Source organism: Oxyura jamaicensis, chromosome 5 (genome assembly GCF_011077185.1).
Source record: "Oxyura jamaicensis isolate SHBP4307 breed ruddy duck chromosome 5, BPBGC_Ojam_1.0, whole genome shotgun sequence".
Classification (NCBI taxonomy): Eukaryota; Metazoa; Chordata; class Aves; order Anseriformes; family Anatidae; genus Oxyura; species Oxyura jamaicensis.
Genome location: NC_048897.1, coordinates 42,595,532 through 42,619,666, shown reverse-complemented (window position 1 = coordinate 42,619,666; position 24,135 = coordinate 42,595,532). Strand labels below are relative to the sequence as shown.

The window sequence follows — 24,135 nt, the reverse complement described above, 5'->3', positions numbered from 1 at the left end:
CCCAAATACCTGCAACTACTGCTTCATTTTCAGCTGAACTCCTTCTGAATTTATGAAGATGTTCTAGAAGAATTCCATAAACACCAGTACCACAGCTTAATTACCAGTAGCCCCTCAAATTACTGAGCAAGTTGTCTATTAAAGGGTCCAGCTGGCTTGTATGTTAGAGGGACAGTCAGGAGAAATGCAAAATTCAGGCTTATGTCAAACATCTAATTGCCAAACAAGGAAGCAAAAATTGAGAACAGTCTCAGAAACAAAAATTGCACTACCTCGCATGGATCACTAAACTGTAATACCCTGTGTTAAAATTTATCATAGCTGTTGATAAGGCTATTAAAATAATGCAGCCACAATATTTTGATACAGATTTCAAACTATATGAAAATCAGAGGATAATTGGATCCATAATTTTGGTACAGACTTTTTTCTTACTACAACCTATAGAGAACACAGACCACAAACCAATGGAGCACATTTTGCATATTTCTTAGTTGGAACACGCCATTTGCAAGACTTCTGAAAATTTTTCCTTGAAAAAGTCATTTTAATTGAGCATGTGTAAAATAGTATATAAAAAAAAAAACTTTGTATTTGTGTCAGTCAGAACAAACCAGAAGAATATATGAAGTTATACATGAGAATGTAAATACACAGTTATGATCTAACAGACTTTCTACTTGCTGCAGAATAGCCATCTACAGTCTGAATGTCAAAGCACATCCCCTGTACAGAATACCATGATGACAATTTTGTATGTGCAAATGACATCAAGAAGTATGGAGAAATGCATGTGCGCTTGAATTAATTGGGTTAGCATATTAATTGTGCCACCCTCCCACCAAGCATCAATTCCATGATAGTCTTGAGTATGAACTTGTGAAGAATAAGAGGAGGAAAACAGTGAAATACAGACACCATATGTAAAAAAAAAAAAAAAAAAAAAAAAAAAAAAAGTTGTTTGTTTTTTAATTAAAAACATTTACATATAGTTTTGCTTTGTTTATATACAGTGATAAATTCAGGTTAAAAATTCATAAATATAAAGATGGGAATGTAGAGAGCACAGATTCATTGACTTCAAAATTAGCTCCAAGTTCTTTCCCTAGAACTCTCAGAAAGCATTTTACAGTAAGCTGAGCTGGTAATGCCTTCCTGTTTCCAAGAGAGGCAGTCCCCCTGCCCTGTGATCATCCCCTTTCTTGCAAGTAGAAGCTGTTTTGCCTTGACCTATACTATTGCTTGTCTACCACATTAGACAATGACCAGGGCAAGGAGCTAAACTAGTGAAAATCTGGTCTAAGAAAGCTGCAGTAAAAAGCTACATAAAAAGAGCAATATTTTTCTTCAAGTTTAGCTTCTCACACCTGGGTTGAGTTAAATAAGCACCAGAACATTGGCACAAGAAGCAGAAATATTTCACCAGAGCTCAGGGAGAGAGGAAGACCACTTCTTTGCTCAGCAGCTAACATCATCTTAACTACATTAGGAAAGCATATATCTATCAGACAGAAGGAAAGATGACAGTCTCTCCTGCCTACAACACATCACAACAAAATTTCACATTGCATATCATGGTTTATCCACTCTGAAACACCAAAACCTTTCTTAAAGAGGAAAGTTATTCTGAAAAGTCTTTCTGCCTGTTATTGCCAGATCTTGATTTCTCCAGTCCAATCACATGTTGCAAGGAGTGATGGCAAGACTGGGTGAAATTTTGCACTCACACAGGCTTCTTTATGGGCAGACAGAGTGCGAATAATCCTGGCAGTATGGTAGTTGTAGAAAAACACTTTGCCATCGGAACTTCCTGTCACCAAAAGTGTTCCATCAGGAGAAAATTCACAGCACACTGCAAATCCTTCCACCTGTAAAAAAATAATAACGGCATAATTCCTGTTGCTGATTAGAGAAATTCATTGTGGTAATACTGAAAATGAATATGGTACCAAAAAAAATAATCTTTAAATAAATATGCACTAAGGACTTCTCCAGGTGTTTATTAAGACACAGCTATAACACAAACTTATTTAATCAAGCTATTAAGTATTCACAAAGTCTTCTAAAAATGATCTTCTTCAGAGTGTATATGATTCAAAATAGCATACGGGAAAGCAAAGGAAGGCAATTAATACATATCACTGATTTATCATCAAACACTATTAGCAGACTTATTAAAAAGCACAGTTGCTTTTCTATCTGTCTTGCTTCTAGTCTTGGATATGATCATTCTGGTGAAAAAGAATACCTTGTGTCCTTCATATCTTTTCTTTTTGTTGATTCGGTAAGGTCGCTGGGAAGAAAACAATGCCATGTAGTTCCCGTTTGTCTGAGCAACAAACACAGACTCTTTTGGGTGCAGAGCCAGACTGGGGCAAGTGTAACGCTCCTGAAAGTAATTAAAAAAAAAATGTTGCATGAAACAAATGTTTTGCTCAAATGAATTGAGTTAACTTTTGACATATTCAAAAGACCATGAACGATGGGGTAAAAGTCATCTCCATGGTATACGTTACATCTATACATATATATAAAACTCATTACAATTAAGAATATATGCTTAACTCATTATAATCCACTGAAAGTTTTACATCATGTCAAATATTAAATCAAATATCTATCCTGTTTTGGAAGATTTCAGCTAGGTCCAAACCAATCATGAAAGAACCCCTCTTCTATTTTCAGTCTAAACAAAAGACAGAGTGCTGAATTTTGACACTCTGAATATAAATTAAGTGGGCTTTGGCTGTAGAATATCTGCACATGAAGGACATCAGGCTGATAGTAACCACTGGACACAATGGGCTATGCAGCAGGATGGGATCATCAGACTGATTTTGTTACGTGGTTTGGAAGTGGTGAACTGGGAAGGCAATTCTGGGTATCATAAAGTGTTGGGCACAGTAACCAAAACTACATTAGACACCATGCCATGCTTGGTTAGGAGTGCACTCTGTGGCAGGGCACTACGTACTTCTGGGGGGAAACTGGATCTAAGAGGAAGGGATCAGATAGCACCACACAATCTGCAGGAGCATTGTGCTGTTATGCTGGGTATTCAGTAGTAGCAGGGTATTTTGAGGCTCAACTACTCACTCGGTAATGCAGATAAGCAATAGATTAAGTCCTGTCAGGACCTTATCTGTTTGAGTCCACAAGTTCTCTCCCACCTTGAAGTGTTCAAATGTGACATTCAGAAAACTGAAGTAGAGTTTACCAAAATCACTGTCGTTTTCTGTTTACTTTCAGTGCAGAAGAGGGAAAATTGTCCAGTTCAGAGACACTGTAGTCCAGAGAAGGTAGGCTGTGGGGTTTTGTTGTTTGTTTGTTTGGAAGAGGACAGGGAGGGAAAGGCTGGTTGTTTGAAAAACAGCCTTGATACTGAACCTGACTGTTCTGTACTTTATTTATTCACGGGTGGTTTTTTGTTTTTGTTTTTTCCCTATTGCCTATTCAGGAAGCTAGAAGATCTAATATTAGACAAAGACATAATTGTGGAAATTAAACATGAAACAAACCCATTAGATCATCTACTGCACGTCCTTGTCAGTAGAGAACTGTTCATTCCAGCCAACAGACATCTGTATACAATTCAATCATATTATATTACATAGGATATTAGACTTGGGTTCTCAGAAAAGATCCAGGGAGTTGGAATTATCTGTTAACTTCCTTGGTAATCTCCTTTGAAGCTGTCAGCCTTTCTAGACAATTTAGTCCATTAAATATCTTGTCTGGACAGATTACGGAGAGAAACACTGTATCTGTATTGATAAAAGTAAAATTTGCCTCTGTGATTATGCCATACAAAATATCAATATGCATGTATCAGGTTGCTATTACTATGCAAATATAAAACTCAATCAATAGCCCTCATTCCAGCTTTATTTTCTACAATACTGACAAGCATGAAATACTACATCATGACCCAAACAATAACAGCTGTTAATCTTACATGAAAAATCTGATTGGAGATTTTGGCAGCACTTTGGAAGTCCCATGCAATAATGGTACGATCAGCTGAGTCCCGGCTTACTGCATCTGTGCTTGTGAGAAATTCTTTTCCTTCAGTGAGAAAGAGTATATCCAGTGTCTGTTGTACTGCAGCTTTGTAAACTCTTGTCACCTAGTAGACAAGAAAGTTTGTCATTTTTGGACAGATTATAAGAACATGATAGTCTTCTTGGTATTAATTGCTATCTCCAACCAATAATATGTTATTTTAATATGTGGAAAAAACTCATTTTTAAGAGTTTAAGTAGTAGCACATTAAATAGTTTGGTAATGTATGTAAATAGTTCACACTGAAAAATTACATGAGATACAAAAGAAAGCATAAGTTATATATTACATATATATATACTTAAGATTTTTATAAATTCTTAAGGAATTAGAGTTGGATCCAAAAAGAGTTTTAGCTGATACAATGCTGTGGAGCTGGGTCTACACAAGCTCCCTTCTATTTTACAAACTCAGTGCACTCTGAGGATGAATCTGAGGAGCTCTCCTTCCAAGAAATGTCAGAAGTTTGTTTTCAGTCCATTTGTTCCCAAAATCTTCAGCTAGTTATAGAGCCAGGGAAAGGAAAGCAACTAGGTCAGTGGGGATTTGCAACCTAAAGGACATGGTAGGAAGTGAATACTCTTGTGGATCATCCTAGACTTAATTATAAATCACAGGGGACAAGTAAACTGGATGATTTGGGATGCTATCCCAGTGCCATGCTGCTGTACAAGGAAGCTCACGCACTGGGTGAGAAACTGCCCAGGAGGCACCTGCGGACATGCTCTGCAGAAGCACCTTCTTCACCACTGCAGAGGACAGCTCACTCCATGAAGGGCTCAATCTGACACCCCCTCCTGAAAAAAAAAAAAAAAAAAAAAAAAGGAAACCCAAGCAAAGACTACTCTTCTAAAGTGCTGCCAGAGGAGGGGATGGTGGTGACAAGAGTGCTGCTGTCAAGCAGTTCAGTCCTTTAAGGACTCAGCAAGCCTGCTGTCTTTGTCTGTAGGGACTCCTACCTCATCCACCCACCAAAGGCTCTGGCATGAGGCAGCCTCTGCTGCTACTTTTGCTGCCACTCTGCCAAGAACAGAGGGCAGCAGGGAAAGAAAGAGTCATCAACACTTTAAAGTACATCTGAGCTCAGCAGTAAATAATGTGCCTCATGCAGTAGCTCCAACTTTGTAATTAATGCACATGGTCAGTCTCTAAAGAAGTTTGTGCTGTAAGAGCAAATACCAAAGTTCCCGAATCCACTTTCCAAATAAAAAATATTAGAGTTCCCAAAGTCGAGATTCTCTTTTAGGACTTATACCACGGAGTCCTGGATGCATGCAGAAATGTATCCTCAGCCACAGGACTGAATATTTTAACAGCTTGTGAGTTGGATCCTAAGATGTGAGACAGATTTTGAAGTATTCTAAGGAATATATGAATAATTTGAATTTCCTTTCTTTCTGCCTTTCTTCATGAAATTCTGCATCCGTGTTGTCTACTTTGAATCTTACAAATCAATACCTTTGCTTCCTTTTCTCTGATTTACCTCCAATGAAGAGAGACTTCAAGGCAAGTGGCCAGATCAAAGCAGTCCATCTCTGAATATTCTGATCCTTAAAACTAGGACACCAAAAGCCTCTTAGTTATTCATATCTAAATCTTTCTCTCCAAGATAGCTAAAACACAGCAGCCTGCACTTCCACCGGGGTGTTCAGAGGTTAGTCCTTGAAACCTCACAGAAATATCAATTGAGCAGAGAGACTGCATGGAGTATTATACTGAAATGGTTCTTAACTTGTGAGGCATTTCAGTGCCTGCCTTATACCCGTAACAGCACGTGGCTACAGAGTTCATGGCTACTGAGCTTGCATAGATACTGTAAGCACAGACATTTTTTGAGGAAAAAAAAAAATCAGGTACTGCAATGAAATAACCTGGATTATAACTCTGTTTTATACTTTAAACAATAAAAAAAAAGTAATTTACAATATCAAACACAACGTCAGAACTTCTCAACTCCTTGCCTCAAGCTCAAAATCTGAGTGTCTGGAAATGTTCAGAACTAGCTGATCCTGCTGTAGGGTACAGAGATACTAGATGATCTCCTGAGGTCCCTTCCAGCTCTGCTTCCTGTGATCTCAGCGTGCAGAAGTATGGCAGCAGCTGTTCCAAGTGCTTTTCACAGGCTTTGTGAAATGTAGTTTGGAAACATGATGTTTGCACTCAGTGAAGAACCTTGGTCATGCAAGCACTCTACACACACAGCAATAACATCAGTAAGATGTAAACCTGCAGACTGAAAAAACTGGCTCACTTTTCAGCAATCTGCCTGCATTTTTAAGATACAGAATATACAACTGTGTTATTGCATAAGTCATATTTTTCATCCTAGGAATCTGCATAATATACAAAGCAATTAAACTTTGTAAAGCCAAAATTGATATTTGCATATTTATAGTCTCCACTTTGTCTACGGAGAAAACACCACGTATATCTATTTCTTCACTGAGTTATAAAAAGAAGCACATAGTTCATTAGAAAAGTAGAAAATTAAGCTGTTTCATAGGAGTCAAAAAAAAAAGGCAAATATACCTGATTTATAATGGCTGCCTGGAATGTGAAATGGAATACCATGCAAAAATTTGACAGCTGTACGAGTTGCAGGAAAACTGAAATAAATGTAAACCGTGAGGATGGGACACAAACGCAGAGGGGTGCTTTACCACCCCTATAAAGGGGAGGAAGTAGCTACTCTGTGAAGTACCTTCACAGAGGTGACAAGTTCCCGCTGGGAAGTTCAGAGAGCAGACAAGCACAGACATATGTAGCAATGGGAACACAGAGGCAGAAATGAAGGTCAGTTCATTCCAGGAAATGTAAAAGAACAAAATAGAGTAATAAAAGATTAAAAAGTCCCAAACAGTGATTCAAGGTAACGATTCTTTAATATGTCCTTAATTTAAAGATGGAACAAACTCAGACATACTGCTTGGGTCCTCAGCTATGTGAAGCCTCTAGAAAAACTCTTGTGAAATATATGTACGTATAACCCCTATACACGCTGTCCAGCGTTGTTAGAGGTTAGTTTGGGGGCTTCTTTAACACATTTTTGGAGCAGGAAGAAATTGTGAAGATGGCAAAGTAAACATACTTTTTAAGTTTTGCTGAAATTCTGTAGGGCCTTTACCTAAACAGCCACTATGAATATAAACATTTTCACTGCTAACTATTAAATATATCTGCTTGTCTGCTAGTCAGTAAGATATCCAACCAAATCACCCTGTACAACTTAGCACTGTTTCAGAAAAATGTCTACAAAAATTAGTATAAAATAATTAGTATAAAATACTAATTAGTATAAAATACTATCTTTTTCTATACCTTTGACATGTTCCTCAGAAAAACTATGCTGTTTAATCACCAAACCACATAGTAAGAACTGACTCAGAGAACAATAAATTAACACTTTGAAAAGCAGCTGGGAACTTGGTATACATAGTATTTAAATTCCTCCATAAAGATGGCTTTCAAAAATAACTAATTGCAACACCCCTGCTCTGAAAAGTACTCATAATTAAACCTGTTTTGTTCTACCTTAGACAATTAATTCATGACATGCCTGAGGAACTCACTTCGGGAAAGCATGAGTTTTCCTACCCTGCTGGCTTTAGTTTGTTAATAACAGCTTTTGCTCTTTTTCTATTTGCAGATTTATCACCCGTAAGCACTGGAAAACCACAATCCACTTGTTCAATCGAAGCACTTTCTGGACATAAATGAAATCCTTTCAAAAAGAAGGCCTAATAGTTTCTGGTGTCAACAAAAGCCAACAAAATAATAAAGCTTCTTTACAACAGCAAGAGTTCATGGCTGCAGGCATGCAACGAGAAAGGTAATTTGGGCAAATTAAATCAGTTTCAAATAGATTCTTATGGCTCTGGTGATTTGAGAAGCGTGCTGTGATGTTGAATTCAAGGTACATATTTCGTGTGGATGTCCTATAATACTTCTCTGCACAAAGTACAGGCAGTGCCTTTTGCTTCTCAGGAAAGCTCGGAGCATCCGTCCGAGCACTTCAGCACCTGGCACTGTCCTCAGCCACTGGTCACCCACCACCCACCAGCACTTTGCTTCACTCAAGTCCCCTCCGGCTTTAGACAAGAAAGAAATGTGCCTGCACATCCACTGCTCTGAGAATCTGGAAATAAGGTCTCATAACAAATCTAAGAGGACTACAGGCAATCTGGAAGGTCACGGAAAATGTCATTGATCAGCCAGCGCAGTGGTTTCCAACCTGTAAAATGACTATATTTTTTTTTTCTTACTCTTCTTGGCTTAGCTTCTTAGATTGAGTGCTTTGGCACAAAACTGCCTCTTCCTACTGGCACGTTGGGTAATGCAATGGGCAACTGATTTAAGTTTCATTTGTGAAACCGTACTACCACAATACAAGGAATAAAAAGCATGTTTCAACTAAAAAGAAAGCTCATTTTGCACAGAAAAACAGCATTTCTTCCACTGCAGTGTAAGGTGTTGTGTTGAGAGGAAATAATACTCATTACAAAATAAATCAGTTAAACTGTGGTAAGAGTAAGGTGTTGAGCCACATAACTTCTATTTGCTTTACAGTAACAAATTCAAACAAAGCCATGACTATTGATAAACACAATTTATGTTTCTGATCTCCATCTAAAAGCTACAGTGGCTGTTTTAATCAAAATCCATGGTAATAGCATAGACAGGAAAATCAAACTTGTTGTAGTTTTATGTTCTTTGAAGTATTTTAACATAAGACTGGTGACATGAGGGGTGGTCCCATGCAAACAATGTGCCATGTTTATGTTGACAACATAAAAAATAAAGAAATCAAGAACAAAATTTCACAATGTGAAAACTCAAAGCAAGCTATGAAAAACAAAGACCACATTGGTGGTGTAGGAAGTCCCAAAGCCACAAATTTTAAAGTACTGGGTAACCATTACTGGAAATCTTGATAAATAAGTCTGCAGTGCTTTCATACTCTCTCTCTCCTTTTTTTTCAATGCCCAGTGAGTTGCTGCTTTTGTGCTTGTTTAAAATTTGTCCAGAAATGGACTGAAACCAGAACCAGAATTTCCCAACGATGTGAATACTTACTCTCCAGAAAGAAGCATTTGTTGTTCTTGGCCAGTTCTTGGCCCATTTCAGTCTCGTAGGGAGCAGTTGTGCCAGAGAGATTGCATGCACAGACAGGTCTACAGTTCTGATCCATGACAGCACCACAACAGGAGTAAACACAGCAGCAGTGCTCATGTATGTGTTATAGCCACATAAAATGTGCCTGCATACTCAAAAAGGACCCTTGAATATTAACATTTAAAAGCACACGCAATTATGCTTATAAAAATGTACTGACATCCTCTTTCTTTGAACTTTTTATCCATAGATTCAGTAAAGATTTTTCTCTGACAGTGAAAGAATAACTTTAGTTTTCTAATGCACCAAATAAATGATCTTATTTTAATTACATTGTTCTTCATAATACCATCAGTACATGACAATATATTAGTTGTTTCTATAGAAACCAGAAGTACAAGTTGTTCCACCAATTTCTACAGCCTTTTTTCATATTTATATGCTATCCAGAGACAAATTCATTAGGTCTCCTAAATACAAGCTACTTAAAATGACTGCATCTCATCTTAAAGAAGTTGCAATAGAATGTTTCCAAGGAAACAAATGCACTGCACTTGCACTCGATATTTATTAGATTTTTAAACTATGCTTTAATGACTCAGGCTTATCTCTTTATAAGCTCAAGTATCAAGAAATAGATCAACAAAACTAAAGAGAATCTTTTTTTCCTTTTTTTTTAGCATAAAGCTGTAGATGATAGCTGCAATTTTATGGCTAAGCAGTGCTCAATCCAGAGGAAAAAAAAAAATGAGAAAAAAACACAAACAAAATTTTAACAACATCTACCTTGGCCTTTGTTAATAATAAAAACTCTGCAGTACATTTCCAGTCTAATTTTAGAAGCTCAAAATCACAATTTCCACCATTTTGACTATGTCAGAGTAAATTAATCAAAAAATGGGTTTATCCTTTTGAAACAGCATTTTGACACTTAAAAGGTAAAATTTGAAAAATCCCCGAAGTGTTTCTGAATGGATACATTCAGAAAAATTAAATTAATGCATTCAGATATGAGTTCCTTTCAGAAGGGCTAACAGCATCCTTGCATTATAATATACACGTTTGCTGGCACATGTAAATGAATCCTTTCTATTCAGTCTGACAATTCACTCGTTATAAGGAATTTTAGCTCCTTTAAAAGTAGTATCAGTACAATTGTAGTTGTAGTCTTGTTCTGATATTACAACCGTGTAATCTAAGAACCCAAATTAAAAAAAAAAATAGATGTAATCTTATTTTCTTTTGTGAACACAAAGAAGTCCTTAAATGCTAAGCTAAATGATACACGTCGCAACCTTTTGCTCTCCCTGGTATTTCAAGGAACATTAAAATTTTAGGTAGAGTAAAATGTTGGAATACATATTGTCTCCAGACTGAAAAGCTAATGTAGAGCAGTCAAAACAGAGTGACTGTGTAATGCAACTGGCTTGTGCTGAACATCTTAAGACATTCTTCTACAGCTCTGTGAAAACGAATACCTTTAAAATACATAAGTACTTTAAGGTCTCGGTGTTACTGTATGGTTCCTTTAACAGGGCTTTTCTAAGTTCAGATCTCAAGTCCAGAGATGATGTCCTATGATGCTCCCTCCTTAGTTGGCACTGCAGAGTTCTGAATTGTTTTATTATTTTTATTTATACATTTTTTAACACACACTTCCAAGTTTACCAGTCTTTTCATAAAGCTTCTAAAAATATTTTCCAAGTATTCCATAAATATAATCAATCCATTATACAGCAATATAAGGCCTATAGAATAATCTCATCTCCAGAGAGACAAAATTAGGTTTAATACAAACAAATACCACTATAATAAATCTGTACTTTCTGTTCAAGTGCCTCCTTTATTCTTCTTTATTCCTTTTTTTTCAGGCTTTGAATACTTGTCTCTATAATTTTGAGATGCCTGTATACTTTACATTTCACTGAGCAGTTAACAAGCTGTTCCAGCCATTCATTTCTATGCTTAGCTTTATCTTGAAGATTTTGACTTTCTTATTGTTCTTCCATTCTTTATCTTGCTCAATACCCAAAGTTACATTTGAAATCATTTTTCCTATTTGCTCAACAGAACAAGGATAGCAATAAGTCTTTTTTTTATATCTGTTTCTGATTAATAGCCTACTCTACATTTCTTTATGTTTTAGTAGCTGAAAGAAAGCCTCAAGTCAATCTTCATACATTTTCATTGAGACTTAAAAATCAAATTTTATAGCACATTCAATACATGAATAAATACTAGCAATTTATGCTCATAAATTTACATTCCTGTTAAAAATCAGTTGCCAGCCAAAATCAAAATGAGGTATCAGAATTACTAAATTGGCAATATACCACTATCAGTTATTCTATTTCATTTTCCATCAGCAGAAATCTTTGATGTGGCACAATGGCATAGGAGAGCTCATCTGAATCACTGCATATATATACACATGTGTGTGTGTGTAATTGGACAATAGTTTTTTAGTCCGTCTCTATGCTGCTTTATACTTTTATTTGAATTTCCAACAAAAATTCCCCCTTTTCCTGAAATATTATTGTTTTGCTACACATAGGCTGCAAGAAGACAGCCTGTCAAAAGACAGGAGTGCATTCTAAAGGATGGCCTCTGGAACTGAATTACCAACGAATGCTGAAATTGAGTTTTCAACATGCAATGAGTTTAGGATGCTTATTGTATTGACAAAATATGCTGCAAGGCCTAAAAAGGCTATTGCTGTCAGGAGTATGATGATGGGAACAAAGAGAATTGACTTCACCCACACTGTTGTTCCAAGCTAAAGGTTAAACACTTGGGAAAAAAAAAGATGCAAAATAGGACAAAAGCTACTGGAAACTTTTAACAGTAAGAATACCAAAGAAAATCTTTTAACAAATTAGGGTGAAAGAATGTGAAAGATATTAAGGATTTTTGCATCAAAACAGAAACTAAGTGGAAAGACACCTCAGACATCTATTTTAGCTAAGAGCAAAATGCACTCATTAGAACAGGATAAACTTCAACATACTGGGCAGTACACTTTATCCAATCTTGAACATGACCTTAAGTGTGTAAGATGGAAAAGAATGAAAGCAAGCTGTTTGCAGTTTGTCAATAAAGGTAACAATAGAAACAGGAATACCTGAAGAATCTATTGAAATTCCACAAAAAGAAACATATATGAGATACTGATGAGTGATGATTCATGCCTAACCAACATACTGTTCTGCAGCTGAGAGTTTGAAATATAACTACATTATTTTGTAGTAATGATGCATATCCAATACTCACCATTCTGCAAGAGGAAGCCAAAACCAACAAAAACAGAGTTTGATGTTTTTCCCCTTTTCTCTACTCAGTTCAGATCTTTGACATTCACTCAGTAAGCATACAAACCCAGTTCTTCAAATCAAAGTTCTTCAAATCAAAACACATTTTTAGAGCCAATACAAAACTCAATGCCTAACAGTCTACACCCTCTGCTGAGCTACAGATACCTTAAATGGGGAAAACAAAGGGCAACAGAAGCTCCCTCCCTCCTTTGGAAATATTTCATAGCATGAGAGCAGGCTACACTGCTGCTTTAGTGCACACAGAACTTCAATGTTTTGAAAGTGACATGTCAAAAAATACATCAATATCTGTTACCAAGTTAAACCCACAGCATCCACTTTCTAAGGTGATTAAACACTGCTATTATTTATTAAAATTAATACTCCTAATACACTGCTTAATTGGTTAGTTTTCTGACTAATGATGTTCTGCAAGAATATAATTGTTTCCTAGTGAACAAAGCAGGTAACAGCTTTTTAAAACTTCCAAGGAACAACAAGTACAGGCTCTGTACAAAAGAAACAGGATGGGTGTTTTTGTTTTGCGTTGTTTTAGCAAGCTTAAAGCTTTCCTGTTTTACCTATGGGAATAAACATTCATTCACTTGTTTGTCCTCTTGGAAAGTAAAATATTTCCTTGTAGCATGGTGGGATGTTACTTTTATCTCTTCATTAACACCAGCTTACAGAAGCTTACTCTGAGCACTGCAGCGTCCTGCAGTTACAGACGCAAATAAGGTTTGCATTCCTGAGTTCAGCAGTTCTTTACAGCAGGTTCTAAAGCAGGAGCTTAAGCACTATAAACATAAATGTACAGTTAGCCATTGAGAAGTTATGTACAGTTAGCCATACAAATGTACAGTTAGCCATTGAAATGTACAGAGCCATTGAGTTAGCCATTCAGTTTTGGCCCCTCACTACAAGAAGGACATGGAGGTGCTCGAGCAAGTCCAGAGAAGGGCTATGAAGCTGGTGAGGGGCCTGGAGAACAAGTCTTACGAGGAGTGGCTGAGGGAGCTGGGCTTGTTCAGCCTGGAGAAAAGGAGGCTCAGGGGTGACCTTATCGCTCTCTACGGGTACCTCAAGGGAGGCTGTAGCGAGGTGGGGGTTGGTCTGTTCTCCCACGTGCCTGGTGACAGGACGAGGGGGAATGGGCTTAAGTTGCGCCAGGGGAGTTTTAGGTTGGATGTTAGGAAGAACCTCTTTACCGAAAGGGTTGTTAGACATTGGAACGGGCTGCCCAGGGAAGTGGTGGAGTCACCATCCCTGGAGGTCTTTAAAAGACGTTTAGATGTAGAGCTTAGGGATATGGTTTAGTGGGGACTGTTAGTGTTAGGTCAGAGGTTGGACTTGATGATCTTGAGGTCTCTTCCAACCTAGAAATTCTGTGATTCTGTGAGAAAAAAATGCATTATTCTACTAGTCTTAATTTTGTTGTACATAGTAGCATGGCCACAGATTTCTGAGAAATCACATTATAAAATCAGATCGAAAGACTTCACAGCATGCAACCAGTTATATGACAACAGCAATGCTCTCAGTCAAAAAGAAAAATTTGTACTGCAACAACCAGGACTACACCCTCTACTTGGGCAACAGCATAACAGCATTAAAATGTGGAAAGGGGGTGGCCCATGGAAAGACAAATATCTTATCTCATTGTACCCATTTCAAACAGGCATCCTACCCATACCCAAATCAGTAAGTAAGGAGGTGGAAAAAAAAAAAAAAAAAAAAAAACAGTTGTGCAGTAGAGCATAAAGACTCCCTAATCAGCAGCAAACCTGGGGGCTGTTTGAGAGTGAACATATAGTCAAATTAATAAAATGTTAAGTATTAATGTTTTACTTCTACTAGTCTATATGAACATAAATGGCTTTAAGTGTCTGTTTGTCCTCTGGAAATGAATTATAGATGCTGTCACCCAAGATGTTCACTCCTGGCTCTGAACGCAGATATACATGCAGCTTATATGACATCCTCCACATCCCCCACAAGCCACACAAAGGTGATTCCAGCCATATTTCATTTCTCATAACTAGACAGTGGTAAAGTACTGAAAAATGCAGTTTTCCTCCACAGTTTTGCCAGATGTAGTTTACACTGTAGTTACCAGAATTAAAATATATCAGAACATTATTTCAAACCAGGCTACTGGTTGTTTTTTTCTTGTTGTTTGTTTGTTTGTTTTCAGAATTACAAAAAATACAAATTATATTGAAGTCTACAATTTATCAGTATGGGTTTGCCTTCTTTGCCTTCAATAAGTCAATACCTCACAAATTGCACATCAGCCCCTATCTCTTCGTCTTCCACTGTAATCTCCATCTCTCCATCTCAACTGTCTGCTTCTTACTGCAATAATCTCTCATGTAAACCATGTCATACACTTCTCCGCTTGCCTTCTCTCTGTTCTAGCAATGCTGTTCTTCAGTAAGGGACATGATTGCATTTCCCCTCTCCTGTTGCTTTCCAGGAACAGTTTCACTGAGAAAACTCCCAGGCAATCAAACTGCCCCTTGTCAATCAGCAACCTGCAGTCTTGTAGCAAGGAGATGCATATATCTGCTGGCGGCGTCTTCTAGGGGACAGCAAGATAAGCTGGTTGGCAACATACAGCAACTACAGCTTGGTAGACATGCTGCTTTGCAGCCTCTTCATGGGTTAAGAAGTACACACTGTCCCGTACCTGCTCCTGTTCACGAAGAACTGCTTTGTGAGCTTACATTTACACAAACCTGAACTACAAGCAGGATTGACAGACATAAATGCACAGTCTGGGCTGTGGCTGAGCTGAAGCACTGGAATTTAAATCCTAACAGGAAGGAGCAGCTTTATTTAAGTGATTAACACAATTAGTGTCTTCATTGCTTGGAATAAAATACTGCTTGATACTTTGCAAGGTACCATGAGAAAGTATTGACACTCTGAACTTTCACAAAGAGGAAAAAGGACCCAAGAAGAAAATAATTTTTCAAGCTATTTGTCTTGGCAACAACACTACACCATTCAAAGACAAAACCAGAATACCAAGAATTGGCAGAGATATTGACAATAGACTCAAGACTCAAGAGATGACTCAGAACCAACTTATTCAGCACAAGCATTTACATCTGCTACTTAGCCCTTTACTTCTACTTGAGCCAATGCCAATTTAGCATAGTCTTTCAGCACAGGCTCAAGTCTTTTCATCACAATCTCTGGCATCAGAATTGCTGTAAAAAGTATTATTTAAGCGTAACCCTTGAGCTGTCAATATCCATTGTAAAAGATTCTTCTATTTATTTCCTTGAAACTGAAGTGCCTTCTCCACTATCGTTATTTGAGACTGTCCCCTACCATCTGTGAAAGATTTCTCACCATATTCCTCCATAGCTGTCTCCACTAGAGAGCTACCTTCCAGACAGGCACATTTTTGCAACATACCATGTTGGCCATTTGTACTGTTTGTACTGTAGAAACAAGCAGTTACCATTTTCCATCTGTAGAGACTGGGCACCTTAGACACATGCAAGCTGGAAATATTGCCATTTTTGGCAGGAACATGCTCATCAATCACAGCTGATTTCAAATCTAGAGAAAAATATCTTTGCAGGATTTTCAGACAGTCAAAGATGTAAAATCCATCATAAAGAAACAACAGGTGGTGAAGTAAAGAATGTCTCTAGCTTTGTAGACAGCCACACTGTCATTTGACTTTGTGTATAACTACAATGTCATTTACCGGAAAGTTTGTTGCACCAAGTTAGCAAATTTCGTAAGGAATACTTTGTCACCCATATCTGCTTGACTAGGATAAAATATCTCAAATTCAACAATATAGTCAGCGATCTTTAAGCTTTAAAAAGATTATATCCATTTGGTTGAAATACTTTTTAAAGAAAATTCATCCTAACATGACATTCAATGGCTTCTCCGTGTTAAAAAGGACAGCTAAGGTTTCAATTACAGACTGCAACTCCTCCCCACAATTAAAATCTACTGTTGTAAGAGTCTTAGGAAAGAAAAATTGTACATTTGTACAAAATGTATGTACAAAAATTGCACATATTTCATGTGCACATTATGAAACCAATAACACTGCTGTTCCATAGACAAGACTTCCTCTAGTCTCTCTTTTCCAGCACCCTGACAGGAAAATAAATAATATTTTTTTCCTACATGAAATTTACAGGGTGACCTCTGACCATTTGAAATCAACACCCTTTGAACTGGCATTATTTTCCATTTGTGTGATACATACTCCAATGTTCCATAAATTGCCTATGATAAACACAGCACACCAAAATCACTTTAGTGGCAATACCAGAATACTGTATACCAGTGAAAGACAGGAAGAAGGAGAGAAGAATTACTATGGAAAGTCTCTTAACTTTTCAAAAGTTACATAGCTATTCTTTATAATATGCATTTACTATTTTGCAAAATAAAACTATAATTATCTTTTGTCATGGCACTGCCCTTCAAGTATTTCTTCATATCCTTTATCAGGGAAAACGGCTCGTCATACAAGTATGCATGGAATAAATTCCGTCACACTTTTTACATAGGTTTTCCCACTGATGGTGTAACTCTGAAACTCTCATTAAATTTTTTTTCAGAGTAGCCTCAGACTTGGCACTCTGGATATGTACATACTAATGTTCTTTTAATAACTTATTCATGTAACGGAAGCCTGAGGTATAGAACCTACAGAATTATTAATAAAAAGTCACACCACAAAGCCTGAATTGTTTCTCAAACATCAGAGATAAATCCAAAGTAACAATTGCAGCACAGCAACCAAGCTGCTGGTTGTACAAGAACACTGTATTTCCTTAATAGAGCAACTCCCGTAACAGCTCACATTAGAGCTCTCATACCTGAAATATCGACCTGCATCCCTCACCTATTATGCTGTTTAGTGCATCAAGGTGAGAGACAGTGTTCAGTTAAGATCTTCTTCAGATCCCTTCTGCCATCCTCAAGAGCAAACAGATGGCTAACTATGACAAGCAGGCTCTACCCACATAGAAAATCAAAGGAAAACAAAGAACTACTCACTTTACAGTCACTGCTGCTCTTTGAGCTGTTCTGTGCACGTGGATGTCTGCCTGGCTTAGGCTTCCATTTTTGGTGAACAATACAGTTCTGGTCTTACCTGAACTCTGAAGGACAGACGGGAGCATGCTTTTCTGCGTGGTTCAGGATAAAGTAAAGGCAAAGACCATATTTGCCTCTCTGTGGCCTTTCATGCATGGAAAATTACTTCAGGTTTCTATGCAACAGATACAGGTGCACACACCCTGACTTATGTGTAACAGCTATAGAGCTTCCTAGTTACACAACTGCCTTTTTAAAAAAAATAAATATTAAAAAAAAAAAAAAGAAGCACGCTATTGGCTTATTAATTCAACTATACATTACCCATATTTATAAAGCCAAAAAAAAATCATGTTTGTTGTATGTACAATGTTCCTCTTTGTGCTTCAAAAACATTACAAAGGTTCATATCAACATATGGCAATACAATCTATGACAAATGCAAAATGCTTACGAATAACATTTCACTGAAAGACCATCTAGCAGCTTGGTAATACATAGCACATTCAACCTAGAAAACATCTTACAAGAGAAAAAAAATCCGTTACCTTACAAGTCCTTATATCCCAAGCTTTAACTTCCGGGCTGAACCCTCCACAAATGAAAATATTTGAATCTGTAGGGTGGAACTTCAGTGCGCTGATCCTAAATTCACTTTTGCTGCTAAATATCTGCTTCCCTAAAATAAAGTGAGAATTGAAGATTAAAAATTGATCAGAAAATGAAAATCATTATTAATTTCAACCAAGTTTAAAAAATACCTAGCTAGTCAAAAGTGAGTATGTTTGTATTAACACGTTTCAAGTGCCTGGGACTACTCTGGTTTCCTGAAAACACAAGATGGAACTCACTAATTTCCACCCACATTAAATCAGTCCTGCTCATGGGCTTCTTCACCACCAATTGCTTCCTATTGAGAGGAGACAACGAGTGGTTTTGCACACGAAGGAGAGGAGCACCACCAAGGTCCCAGTTCAGTTGACAGGCAGGGCTCAATCTTCAAATCTAAGATATGAATGTTTTCCTAAGAGAAGCCATAGTCTTTTATCAGTGGGATGAAAATAACAACTAGAAGAAAAGACTACTGTCTGTATAGAAATCCCACATCCCAAAGTATACTACAGCTTTTGGGTGGTTTACTTATATTTCTGTGAAGGGAGGAGTGAAGTTTCATCTTGAAAGAAGGAAATAACTTGTATACCATCACATGAAGGCAGTAGCTGTTCCCATGGATACTCTGTTCCCAACATTTAATTGTGCACACTAATCTTTTTGTGCTCACAGGATCATGCAGTTAGTATCAATTGCATTTTAGACATTTTCAAAGGCAACAGAATTCAGCTATGTTAATTTATAAGACTTTTCCACACTCTACTGCTTTTGTGCTAACAAATTCATGACATTAACATATGTTCACTGAAATATTACTTTGAAATAGCAGCATGAACCAAGATAAATAAATTAATTTAATTTCATAATTTCAATGTCTTTTATATTCTACATATTACATGTAAAGATCTACATTAAATAAAATTATTGCCCAAGCCACAATGAAGAAGTGCTACAGAAATAAAAAATAAAAAACAACACACACATACTATAACAGAAAATTCTTAAAATATTAATTAATCTAGATTTTCAGCAAATGAGAGTTGTCTTAAGCTATTGGAAATACTTTTTTTTAAAAAAATAGTGACAGGTATAAATACTTCCTGTTAGGTGGATAATACTGATAAGCATTCATATAGTATTTTTCCTGCTTACTTCATGATTTGGAGCCAATTTATTTGGTTTCAACATCAGTTCCATTTTCCCCTTCTGCTGAAATAAGCTTACATAGTCAAGAGAATAGACTTGTCAAATTATTTATTTATTCATTGTAAAGGAAAGCAGAGAAAGATTGTACTTTATGCACGTACACTTTGAGCTAGCATTGGCAGGCAAAAACAGATTGCTGGGAATGTAAGGGGGGAGAGGCAACTTGTTCTACATGAACATAGGGTTTTTTAGGTTCTTTTTTCTTTTTTTTAATGGATTATCCACTGATCACCCATGCAATATCTAAAGGGCCTCTTTGTCACAACTGAGGGGAAGACTTAATTCAGTCCCTAAAGTTCCTTCCCCAAAAGGAAAAAAAGTCACAAGGGAAGCAGAGACTCTTCATACAAGTCGTGCAACAGTGACCATCTTTCGTCATGGGAGCTTTCAGCATCCTAACAGCTATGGCAGAAAAAACATAGACTCCACAGGGAATGAAGAAGATATTAAAATCATCAGTAATAGGAGCAACAAGATATTGCTCTCATCCGTGCATCATTTGAAAGCTACAGAAAAGCCACATGTGCATGCATCTTACTCTGTCATCTAGAACTCTTGAGAAAACACTGAATATGCGCACAGAGGCTCCCTGGTCGATCTAATAGCACTTTGCTTCGAAAGAATTTGGCTCTTACAAGTACCTAGTTTAATAAACTCTCTGGGAGTATAACTAATATGTTTTTATGGTACTGCAGCCAGGAATTGGAAAAGCAACAGCCTACCTGTAATCTTGTCAACTAGAACATACAGCATCAGAACAAACAGTCACAACTCTCCAGAAAGTGCATTGTCCAAACGGTGCTAGATATAGACATAAGAGGTCCAGTAGAACTCACCACTTCACATTCTGAGGAACATTAATTGCTTACCTGACTTTACTAAGATCTGTTTTTACCTCCACAAGACTTATGAAAACTGCATTTTCTATCTATAATGGATACACTTCGCTCACTATTTTGCTCTTTACCAACGCTCTAGCATTTTCTCTAGCCTAAGGCATGAGAAAGTCAAGTAAGACACAACCAAAAAGAATCTGCCACTAAATATAAGATGCATTTCATCTACTGACTACAAGATCGGTTGCCTTTCCATAGAAAGAAATAAGATTGATTTGACATGATTTGTTATTAATTAGTCCATCTTTCAATCTCATCCCCAGCTACTTCCAAGTAATTTGGTCATTTGCCCAACATTTTCTGCAGAAACTTAAATTCTCTGATTCCCTACTTCATTTTCCCCCATTTAAAAGATAGATGCGCTTACTGTGTTTGCCCTTTTCTTGTCATCTTGTCATCATTTGGTTATTTACCCAAAAGCTCTCAATGACAATCACTAATAGTCCTGAGATCATTACAGTGCAATTGTATGAATTCCACATTACAGTGTAATTGTACAAACAGAATTCATGCAAACAACATGAGCATCTTATTCTCCTCAACACTCTTTAAGCTCCCTCCATTTCTGATTTTGTGATTGTACCTTAATGTTTGATGCAGATATCAACCACGCTACCTTTTCCACTGGTCTGAGGATGAATTGTGATATATTAACTTTAAAAGCTCAGGCTCTCTAATTAATCATCTAAATTACACCTCTCAGTCTCATTCTTTCTCCCCTCAAAGTGAAATTTAATCAAATCTCTTTTTCTGGAAGCTCAGTGAACACCATTCTGAAAAGTCTGGCACTATTAGGTGCATACGTGAATTTCATTCTACTGCCATGTCACAGAAAATGAGAAAAAGACTGGAATGTAGAAGAGAAAAGCATGGGAGCAAGTGAGAGCATACTCAAAAGGGGAAAAACACAACAGTACAGAAAGGAAATTCTCCTATTGTTGAAACTGAGATTTATGCCCAATACACAGGACTGCTTGTCACACAAATATGCCTGAATCCTGCAACACAAACTTTCCTAACATTTATGTGACTACATTCCTCAAACTCTTTCCTTTAAGTTCTTAGATCACCAGGGCTGAACTGCTGAGGCACAGTCTCTACGGTAATGAAATTTCTGCTCCCAGAAATTTTTCAGAACCTCAACAACAGGAAAAACATCCCTCCAAGAGAAGGAACACATCACTTTGGAAGACGATGTGGCAGAATATAACTCACACAATTCAATAGTTGAAAACTGTGAATTCAACTCTTAGTCCTTTTTCTGTACAAATTTCCTGTAGTGTGTTTTACTACTATGAGCTATACGTGTAACTGTGTTGTGATGGAAACCAGCCCCACAACTTCGGAAGTTCACCTTTAACGGTTTCTGGAGATCCTGCTACACATTTCTAGTAATCTGTAGTTGCAATTATGCATATTGTTGTAAGTTTGTTAACATTAAATACATATTCAATGTTTTGGAGCCTTATTTTATATATTGCAAAAGATGTCCTTGTAGTAGAAAACTCCCATATCCATAAGCGAAAACAATGGGTGTAAATCAGCAAGCTTGTATATATCTGCATTGTGTATGTGTTTATTGCATTTTAGTTCCTACAGGTAGCATAACAAAGACTCAACCAACACACAGGCTGTAGAAAATTATATTTTCTGAAAATTGATTTGGCTAATTGAGGGAAAAAACATGTCATGGATCATTTTCCTCTGTGAGAGGTTGTTATTACAAAGAAGAGAGCAAATGTTTCTCCCAATCTTTAATTTTCACAATTTCAATAACAATACCTACTACATCTTTGCTATGTGTTTTATATTCTTAAAGTGCTTTAATTCAATTCTTCACTCATTAAAGGCTCACCAGTAACATACACAGTATGAAAAAAGTCTTTAAAGAGATCTTGAACATATGTTTCTGCTCACTTCATGCTGCAACCTACTGTGAAACTGCTCAACTATGAAATCAAATATTTTAAAGGCTATTTAACATTGTGAATTTTTCACAGAACATCAGCACAGTTAATGAGCACTGGATGCTTCTGTAACTGTGTTTAGTGGTCCTAAGGTTCACACCCCTACATGTATAATCCAAAACGTTCACTTACTTATACTAATCAGTAAAGAAAAGTGAAGCCTAAAACTTACAAGGACATAAGAGTAATCTTGCAGAGTAGATTGGATTTCCCTACTGCATTTACAAAAAGACATGAAACAATAAAAAAAATCACCCTCAGTCACAATCCTTCTCTCATATACAACAGTGAGAAGAAAATTAGATTGATCAGGTGTTATTTGTTCTTAACAAATTGATGTTGGTTGTTACTTGTCTCTTTTATCTTGACGTGCTTACAAATTGTTTGGTTTTATCTCCAGGAATCTAAGTTATACCAACTACATGCATTTATTAATTTTTTCCACTACATATTTCAGATGCTTAAAATATTAAATCCTTTTACCTTTGACTCTTGAAAACATTTCAAAAGTAATCTTTGTCTCTTTTTATTACAAGGACTTTATACTAGTGAATATAAAAAATAAAATTCTGTTAACTCCTAGCTGGAGGGTAACCATTAAACTATGTTCAACATATAACTGCTAGATTTGGGGGGTGGGGGGCTCTTTTGACCTCACAAAGATAACCATGTGCATTCAAAAGAATGAAATGAAATGAAATGAAACGAAACGAAATGAAATGATCAATCCACTGGTCTTTTTTTTCTGAGGTGTCATATAAAATATATGCATTAATGAATATTCATGCACTATCTACATAGTACTGGGAGAGCAAGTTAGGAATAGGAGGAGAAAGTCACAGCTCTCCTAAGGTGATGTTTATGTATGAGCACTAAAATTTCTATTTGAACAAACAGAATTACATTAACAATAATCATGTTATATCTATAGGGCTAATAAATTAAAATAGAAAATAAAATAGAAAAGCAAATGTAGGCCATCCTCTTGGAGACACAAAATGTGTGCCATTAACAAACTCTCAAAATAATTTAAAATAAAACAAATGAAAGAAAAAAAAATATTTAAGTCGCCACACCAGAGAGAGAGAGAGAGAGAGAGAGAGATGTTGACTTGGAAAGGAGTTTCATGTATATATATATATATATACATGAAACTCCTTTCCAAGTCAACATCTTCATTTCCTGCCTATGGCAATGTGAAATCTTTCAAAATAATTTAAATTCCCCATTATAGTTTTGAGGATGTTATATTTGAAACCAAGCTCAGTCTATGAACTAAAATACAACTGTAGCATTTGGCAACTTAGGAAAAGTGCCAACATTTGTTGGAACATTCCCTCTGTCATAATATTAAAGAATGAAAAGTATCTATAATATGCAAATAATATTAATCCAGCCAATGTTCTGCCTATGTTGTTGTACCAATTCATTTGTGACTAATGAAAAATCCACTGATGAATAAAATATATTCCAAGAATAAAACAGTTATAAATAAATTTTAAAAATATATTTCCCCTTCTAAAGTTGGTAGAGATTCTCAGTTACATCTGGATGTAACAGATGGTAAATATCAAATGGACTTGATCTAGAATTGTTTTTAAAGCAAATTTTCTTGGAACAAAATGCTCAGTGCTCTCTGAATACAGCACTACTTGTTACTCTATGAACAACAAACTATCTGAACTGTCACTAGTAGAAAATGAATGTGAGTGTAGTGCAAGATGAACAAAGCCAGGGAGTCTCAGTGGCTCACAGACTGCTGTATTAGTATCATTCGTATTATATTGAAACATTTCAAAAGGTTTTAATTTTAAAATGAAAAATATATATATGAAATAGGATGATAAAAAGATATCAATTATTAATCCTTACAGGAAAATCACATTT

General features: G+C 36.5%; 1 protein-coding gene across 2 annotated transcripts in view; it reads right to left on the bottom strand.

Annotated features, from left to right (window-relative positions):
• Nucleotides 1-958: 958 nt before the first annotated feature.
• The window catches only part of WDR25 (WD repeat domain 25), a 64,591-nt gene continuing 41,414 nt past the window's right edge, over nt 959-24,135 (bottom strand). For both annotated transcript variants that reach the window (XM_035327953.1, XM_035327954.1), the window contains exons 4-7: nt 18,116-18,246; nt 3,956-4,126; nt 2,249-2,389; nt 959-1,868 (exon numbers count right to left, since the gene is read on the bottom strand). In XM_035327953.1, coding sequence (XP_035183844.1) covers nt 1,647-1,868; nt 2,249-2,389; nt 3,956-4,126; nt 18,116-18,246 — 665 coding nt within the window. In that variant the 3' untranslated portion in view covers nt 959-1,646. The remainder of the gene's footprint in view (nt 1,869-2,248; nt 2,390-3,955; nt 4,127-18,115; nt 18,247-24,135) is intronic.